A 9050-nucleotide genomic window follows, 5' to 3' on the forward strand; every position below is an offset into this window, starting at 1 on the left:
AACAAAAGGCAGCATCTCTCCAGACTATTTGTAATTGATGGCAAGGCCCTCATTGGAACAACAATGAAGTTTTATTGTACCTCAAAAGCTAAAAATCTTCAGATAGTGATTTCTGCCAACAAAATGGAGAGTATTTAATACAAGTGCATTTAATTTTGTTGAATTTGAATCTCTTATTAGTCTGGTCCTACATTTTGAAAATCACCAAAAAAAAAAAAAAAAAAGAGAAAAAAAAAATATTCTATGGGAAAAAATCTTGTGAAACTCACCAGATATCTGAAGTTTAGAAATATAATTTTGTTTTTATAAGTTTTCTTCCCAAATGCTGCTCTCATGACCTGCCTATGTAGCAACTCAGTTCAGATTCCTGAGGTTTTCTTAGTGGAAAAATCCTTGGGGATTTTTGCTGTACTTCCATCTTAGTATTTTCCTACACCCAAATTTCCCAAAGAATGTTGAACAGTTACAAAAGCACGCCCTTCTTTCTTGAGATTTTCTGACAGATAAAGTGCATGTGTGAAAATTTAACTACCAACCTCTTGGGTTAATCCTGCATCAGTTGAAACCCTTCAGAAGAGCCAGCAAGAATTAAAACTTTGGGGTTTGTGTTCATGCTTAGCAAAACTATGAAACATTCTTACAGTTGTTTTCTTGTCCCTGGTGCAGGTGGAAGTGAAGCCATACGTGCTGGATGATCAGATGTGTGACGAATGCCAGGGCACTCGCTGTGGTGGAAAGTTTGCTCCATTCTTTTGTGCCAATGTTACCTGTTTGCAGTATTACTGTGAATACTGCTGGGCCAGCATCCACTCCCGTGCAGGGCGGGAGTTCCACAAACCACTGGTAAAGGAGGGAGGTGACCGGCCCCGCCACGTCCCGTTCCGCTGGAGCTGAACCCCGGCCGCGCCCAGCAAGAAGTACTGGAGTAAATAAAATTGAGTGAAAAGAGAGCGCTGCCTCAGGGCTTAGTGTTCTGGAAATCTGTGCATTCGTCCTCGACTTTAATGAAGAGATGGGTCTTTTTATTACTATTATTATTATTTACAGTCACATTACTGAACTCAGTGTCCAGTATAATACAAACCGGCAGAGTGTAACTGTACTGATTTTGCACTTTGATTCACACAAACATCTGCTTGGTACCTTAATTTCCTACACAAGACTTGTCACTAGTGACATTATGTAGACTGCCATTCTCATCAGTCTTCACTGGGCTGATGTGTATGTGATGAAGATTTTTTTATTGTAATTATAATTATTTTTATTTTTAAACTGGAGCATGCACTTATTTTCAGAAATTTAGACTTGCCCCTAGCAGATGACTTACCAAAGGTAATATTCACAAGTAGGTGGCAGATGTAGCAAAAACTTAAACAGATATTCAGCAATCATTAGTTTGGGTCATTTAGAATAGTAATAACCCTTAAAGAAAAATAAGCCTTTAGTTGCTCTCGATTTTGACTTGTAAGGATGATACCTCATAAGCTGGATCAGACTCTTTTCTTTTGTTTTGCTGAGGGGTTTTTTTGTTTGTTTGTTCTGTTTTGTTGAGTTTTTTTGTTTTGTTCTGTTAGGTCTTTTAGTGTTATGTAAATGTATGCTGCAATAGCTTTTGCTGCTATTAAAATGGTATTACTAATACCATAATACTCTATTCAGGCTAGGGTATCAATTAAAAATGAATATGTGATTAAAATAGTGATGGCTGCTGAAAGGAGATCAGTATAGCATACAGAAAAGCTTCCAAGGAAGGTCAATATTTTTTGACTGCATGTTTACTTAATCAGGTTGCTGCATGCAATAAATTTTATATATGTCTAATATAAAACCTGCCCACAATGCACAAATTATGAATCTACGTAGGCTACAAAATGCTCAGTAACAAAAAAAAATTGATTACTGACTGGAGGAAGGCATGCCTCAGTAAATGTAATGCTTCTGAAATTAGGATCAGCCCATTACAGAATGACCTATATTACAACAAATATAAAAACTAGCTGTAGGATATTCTTAAAAAAAATTGTGGATGGTAGATGAAGTACTTTGCGGTGCTCTGTTATATATCGTGCAATTTATTTTATATAGTAAAGTGATTATGTCTAGTACTGTGATCAAACTTAACTGTTAAAGCCTCTGTATCTGACATTACACATTTTTGACAGTTCATAACAGGTACATAAACAGAAATGAGCTCTTAGTTACAATCTCTCTCCTAATGCTTGCATCATTTACGTAGCTGCAGACCTTGTCCAGGAAACCAAAGAGCTCATGCTGGCGTACATACACTACCGATTAGATAGTCTGTCAAACTAATAACCTAGGCACATTTAAGAAAGTTAGGAAACAAAGTGGTGCTAAAGAAATGTCTGCATATAAAAAGTAACATGAGATGTCTGCTCTGTGGATGTGGCGTTATCTCTCTAATCCCTGGATGTATCCTGTGAAGCTTGAATACAATTAAGACCTGCTAACACAGTGGACATTTTTTTAGCATGAACTATGGGGCTGCAGATAGCATATAAATATAAACACACTTGGTATACTAATGATTGTGAGAATGTGTACACTATTTTTTTTTTCTTTTTCCTCCTTTGTTTTTGCAGTTCTGGGGACAATCTGACTGGATATGACACCGCATAGTAGATTTAAATGTTCTGGGTTGTGTTTGTCGTGATGTTCTTCTTTGTGTCTAATTTAGTAAGTTGGTTTTCCCAATGTTTAATTGCAGGTATTGGCTTTGAAAGGATTTTTTCTGTTTTTGAAGAAAAAAAAAAAAGAAAAATAGTTTTTTACTGGTTTAAAATGCTTATTATAATTATCCCTTTTGAAGTTGCTTCTGGGCGGTTTTGTGATATTGCTTTTCCCAGCCCAGGTGTCTTTTCTGTTTTTTTTCATCTGTACAAGACATTTTGTTATGCACTACTTTTTGTATCTAGACAGTTTTCAACAGTTGGCTGATGATTTTTTTTAAAGAAAAAGGCATGCTTTCTGACTGACATGATCTTTTGCAATACCTCAATTTTGAAATATAGGAAAGAAAATGATATTTTCTAAGTAAGTTTATTCAGAAAAATATATATTAATTTAATTCTGCAAGAAAAATGATTTAACAGATGGGTAACTTTATTTTTTTCATGCTTATTTGAGTTTTTTTGAAAATGAAGAAGTTAGAGCTTTATAACTGTAATATTAAAGATCATAGCTAACCTACAGAAGTCTACCTAATTATGTGAAAGAAGTAAACCTTTTTGAAGAAATACCCCTCTTTCATGTAGAAAAATACTCCCAGAGAGAAAGAGAGCGAGAGCGAGAGAAGCTGGAAAATGTACAATATACCATAATGTTGGATTAAATCTGAAACAAAATCATCATAAGAACAGGTGTAAACACAAACTCCATTTGGTGCTGAAAGTTGTGAATAGAAGGTGAAAAAATATTTTCCCTTAATTTGTATATTTATAATCAAGTGTGATTATGCACGACTGACCAGAATTGTGAGAGTTCTTCTGTTTGTATTTTTTTAAAGAGAACTTTTTTTAGTTTATTAAATTATGACATGCTCCCTTTTGTTTTGTAAATGAATGTGCCCCTGAGTTGTTAATATGTTATATTAAAAGAGGGTCCTTCAAAAAAAGTTATTTTTTAAAATATGGAGTTCTGAACTGCAACTTGACTAAGAAGCCCCTGGGTACAACAGGTCCTATTGTGGCCTTTTCTGATGTGAGACTTGAACTAGTCGATTTTTTTGAAGGCTAACCTAACCTCGACTATTTGTTGTTATGTGCAATACTGTTTGTACTGTTTGTATAAAAAAAAAGAAAAATGAAAAGAAAAAAGGCATAAATCTTTATTGCAGATTTATTTTCATTGCAGACTTTAGACATTGTGATTCACTAAAATCATTTTTCTACTGTCAAATATGTACCTTTTCTTCATGCTGGTATTTTTTCAATAGTAATGTAGCCTTTGTACTGAGACAAATTTTCATTGTTATTTTTAGAAAGATTTTTTGCTAAGAAAAAAATTAAACATATTTACATATTTTTCATTTTTATTTCGTATTTTCTTTAAGGAGTGCTTTCTCAACCATTAATATAGTTGTTTCTGGGAGAGACTTTCATATCTGGTCAATGTCATTAATATTATTTTGTATTTTTACTTGGAATAAATTAATTTTATGATGCTGATTCTTTAAAAGTTTATTTTTTTCATTTTCAGTTATTTTTGAAGCTAAAATCTTTGTAATATTGTTACTAAAGTGTCTAGTTTTTTGAAATGCAAAGCTTTATGTATTAACTTGCTGATGTGGTTTACAATAGTGTGGCAATGATGAAAATGGTTGGTTATGTAAAGTGATTGGAAAATTGTAACAAAGAATTGGGCAATAAAATGACAGAATGAAGCAGAAAAAACGTGATATTTTGAAAAGCCTTTTCCTTTATCAAAATGATTTAGGGAGATAATAGGGATGTCACAGTACCAGTTCGCTGTCTAGATTTATACACCACCAGTGTTGATGAAATACTATTGCCGTTATAAGGAGCTAAATCTATTGAACAATGGGTTTTTGACCCTGCCCATTCAGCATAATTCTTCATTACTTTTCTTGTCATGAACTCAGTAAACTCTCTTCAATAGCCTTAGATTGAACCTCCTAAAATGTATATTCTTCATTGTATTTTGCCACCGTGATTTTATTTAAAGAAATTGCCCCTTTCCTGCACAAGTTCCTCTCTGCATGTGTTTCTCAGTGGCAGTGTGGAGCAGACAGTCCATGCCCACAGCATTTCCTAACCCAGCCACCCCACGTGGGTGGGAGCTGCCAAGTTAATGAAAACACTCTGTCCATTCCCTGGTAGCAATGCAGTAACTCATATTGCCACCACGTCTGAACATCCGTTCAGCTTCTTTGTATTTCTCCGTTCTTCTCTGCCTCTCTTGTATCTTTGTCCTTTTTTTCTTTTGGTATTGGCAATACCAAGGGCCAATATCAAAACACTTTTCACCTCCATTTCCACCACCTTTGTTTCCCTATGCAGCCAGAAGAAACCCCTTCCTGAAGCCAGTGACTCTGTTCTGGCACCTGAAACAATCCAGACTAAAACTGGTGTTGCGTAAACAGGGCATACAATGACTTTCTCTAGACAAAACTCTCGCTTCCACAAGTTGCTGATGACCTTTTAGACTTAACTTCTGCTCGAGTGTTAGAGTGGCTCATCCGTGACTTGTGGGAAGAAATGTGCCCAGAGTTGGTCTATTGTGTATCCTCTGTGTGTTCAGTTCTGTAAGTAATGTATAGACTAGATCAAATAGTGAAGTAAAATTTAGACTCAAATTAGGTACTACTGGTTGGAATGTACACAAATTGCAAACAAAGGAGATTATGGAATGGAGAGGGAATAAAAAATTCCTGCTAAGTGGTACAAAGTTTATGCTTATATTTCTGCCGACATGCTTGTATTTTATAGCCTGCTAGCAAGGCATGGGCTAAAACAAATTGTATTGCAAATATGCAGTTAGCAAATAACTTTGCTGATTTCACTATCTGTTAGAGTAGTAAAAAAAAAGAAAAAAAAAAAAAAAAGAAAAAAAAGAAAAAAAGGCGCTTAACTGGGAAAAGCTCCCATGTTAATATTTCAGTATTGTGACATCTCTACTTGCAAGGTATGAGTGAAAGATTAGTCACAGATTTGTAGAAATGTCTCTTTTGTTTAATCTGGCTTGTATGTAGTTGCTTTTATGCTAGTTTGTATGATGTCAGCTAAACCCTTTTTCTTTTCCTTCCTTTCTTTCTTTTTTTTTTAAACAGACAAACTTCTTAATCTCTGCTGCTACAGTGTTCTATCATACCACGGAGTATTTTATATTCATGTTAGTGACTACTCTATACCCCAAATGGGTAGCCGGTCAGAAATCACATTGGTCACATAATTCTGACACACTCAAATTTACTGACAAAAAGTTCACCAGTAAGTAGAAAACCAGGGTGCTAACAAGAGATAATTTTTGCTCTTTTTTCTTTCCTGGATGTAGTTCTGTTGGGGTATAAAGTATTAGAGATTTGTAATTTTGCTGTCAAACTAATGGACATAACTTTTAGAGCATTCACAGCTAAGATCTCTGTACTTGTTTTTCAACTAATTTTAAATGTACTGTATCTTTTATTACATGTTCTCTTAGATTGTTTTTGCTAGTAATTCTAACAAGGCTTCTTCCTTTTTGGCTTGGACTAATGCTTGTATGGAACTGCAGTACTGTGACTAAACATGGAGCTCAATGCTGCTATTGCTTACAACTGCTTAAACTTTGTAGTTTGGACTTTATTTTTTTCTGTAATAACTTATTAAATATAGTTGTATGAAGTACTGATATTTGTCATCCTTTGCACATGCTAAGGAAATCTTGGGACATGCATTATGGGAATGTAAACTAGATACAAAACCCCCAAATCTTGTACTGGAAAACTGTTTACTAGATAAGGTTAAGCAAAGATACACTTTACATGCACACAAACTGTCTTTTCTAGTTATTTTATAATGCAAGTATATGGTCCCTTTATGTATTCTCCCTAAAATGGAAAAGCCACCTTAAAGAGGTATTTATTGTGCTAAACTGAATGTAAATACAAAAATATTTATGATTGAAATAATTTTGGGAGTGTAGAATCAAGTACCTTGAGAAAAGGAACTGCTGAATTATTTTTTTGAGCTAAGGAAAAGTTACTGGCTAATATATTGCATTCTTCTATTAGCAGTTTAACAATGGTTACAGGCAGAAATTAAACTGATCTGTTACAAAAAGGAAAAAAGCACTACAACAGAAGTTTGTAAAAGTTTATTTTTTAATACTAGGAGACATTTAAAGCTCAGCAATACAGCTGTTTGGCATGCCATAGGACACTTCCTTGAAAAAATGTGAATTCTGATATGTCAGGGCAAGTGAAGGCCTCAGGAATAGTTCATGGTCTGTCACTGTTTTTGTCACTGTCTGCAGCTCAAGAGCCCTGCTGGAACTAACAGCACCAGAAATTACAGGCTGACTTGTTTTCAGACATAGTGAATAATTGTAACTTTCAGAAGAATGGCCTGACTGCTCTGCTAGGAGAAGTGCTTTTACAAGGCAGTGATCTGTAATATTAATTCCTGGACAGAAGGAATTTATGAGAAGCTGTGAGCATCTCCTTACTGCAGAGATAAATTTGAGAGGGGAGTTCTTAAAAGCACCTTCCAATTAATCACTTAGTGTAGCCTCTCACTGTTCCAAGTCCATCTGGACAAAAATCAGTCTGAGTTTAGCCCCTCCTCGATTAAAGAGAACAGTTGTGGGAAGAAGTGCAGCTCCCCTGAAACTTCTAATCCCCAGTCCTTCCCTTCTTGATAGTCAGCTATGCTGCTGGCAAGGTACACTGATACTGACAACTCCCTTCTCCAGCTGATAACAGCATTTACCTCTGCCTTTGCCTGCATTGAAAAAAGGCTGCAGTAACTTAACTTAAACAAGTGCACTTAAGTACAAAAGGCTGCATGGGCTCTTTTGCTTCTGCTTGGTATGTGTTATTTTGGCAAATTTAAACTGAACTAAAAGAGTCACCTATGTGACTATGGAAGTGTATTAAGCCTATTTAGACATGCTCCCAAGCTAAACTCAAGGCACCAAAGCAACGTGTCCCCCCTCACACAGACCTGCAGAAAAGCTGAAGCTTAGCTCTTAAAAGCCATAATCTGCTTTCCTCTGTTTATCTTTTGCTAAACAGCATGAGCACAGGAGCAGAATTGCTGCATTCTCTCCCAGGGATGAACCAAGAAATGGGTTTTAAAACAAGAAACCTATGGAACCTGTTTCCATAAAAATGTTACAAGCTACTTGCAAAACCCTCATAGCACACAATTCCATTATGCACCAGCTGCACACACAGATGATGCTTGTTCAAGTGAATCCTCTCTCTCCCCTGGAGCAAGCAAGTTCTTGCAGTTTATTTTGGGTGACAAACTTCTCATACAGCAATTAGAGAAGGAAACATGATAAAGGTTCAGAAATCTCCCCCTTTTCCTGTTTTTGAAGGAGAAATAAGCTATCAGCAAGTACAGAGTCATATGGCAGGACCTTGGCAACAGCTGGGACAGAATTCCTGCTGTCCCACCCAGAGAACAGCAGCTCCCCAGTGTCTGTGTCTACCATTGCTTGAGTACCATGGGAAGCACCTGGGGCTAAAGCAGTAAAACCAGGTCTCCATTCAGGAGCTTGAGTGATGTTTATTTGCTACCAACTTCCTCTAATCCCCTTTGAGCTGCTGCCCTAGCATTGCTTGGGCCTATGTTTTTGTGAACTGGAATATATAAAACTGCTTGTGTCATAACACTTCTCAATTGTTCAATAACCCGAGATCTACTTAGATTTTCAGAGTGTTCCCCTGTATTTTTTTTTTCACTTCCAGGCCTAAATACAGAAAGCAAACATATTTATCATATTTCACATACTGGAGAAGAAGAAGTGTATTTCTCCTTCTCTATCCAATAGATAACACTTGGGAATATCTTTATTTTTTTACTATTTTCTTTTTAAAAATTTCCTGCGCTGTGGAGCAAGAACTATTTACTCACGGTTGTGGCAACTACTCTTAACTATTTTGTGATATGTATTTTGCTCTCTACCAAGTGAAGAAGAATGGTCTCTGGAAAAGCATAAGCATCACCATTAAAGTAAATAATCAAAGTGGTTGTTCATAAAATTATATATAACAAGATTGTGCCCTCTGATATACCTTGATTCTTTCCCAGCTTCAACGTGTACCCAATGAAATGAAAGTCTGAAAGAGAGATAGAGCTGGTACAATTCATATGCAAAATAATTCTGCAAAATACTGCCAAAAGTCATAGCAAAGATAAATTATCTCATCTGTCCTCCAAAATCTTTACCTTTCAGAGTTACAAAAACCCCTCTAACCCCATTGTCAGACTACAGAACATGGTCAGAGTCAAATAACAACCATGAAATTCTGGGAGATGGGCACAATGTACCTAATTCCTCCAGCTGTGCCTTGTGCATATTGT

At 35.9% G+C, this 9050-nt stretch overlaps 1 protein-coding gene across 11 annotated transcripts in view; it reads left to right on the forward strand.

Moving 5' to 3' along the window:
* CPEB3 (cytoplasmic polyadenylation element binding protein 3) overlaps window positions 1-5798 on the forward strand; it is an 81089-nt gene extending 75291 nt beyond the window's left edge. For all 11 annotated transcript variants that reach the window (XM_056495183.1, XM_056495181.1, XM_056495185.1 and 8 more), the window contains one exon: window positions 667-5798. In XM_056495183.1, the coding sequence (XP_056351158.1) occupies window positions 667-894 (228 nt within the window). In that variant the 3' untranslated portion in view covers window positions 895-5798. The remainder of the gene's footprint in view (window positions 1-666) is intronic.
* Window positions 5799-9050: the final 3252 nt, after the last annotated feature.

The sequence above is a fragment of the Oenanthe melanoleuca genome, chromosome 6, assembly GCF_029582105.1.
Source record: "Oenanthe melanoleuca isolate GR-GAL-2019-014 chromosome 6, OMel1.0, whole genome shotgun sequence".
NCBI classification, from domain to species: Eukaryota; Metazoa; Chordata; class Aves; order Passeriformes; family Muscicapidae; genus Oenanthe; species Oenanthe melanoleuca.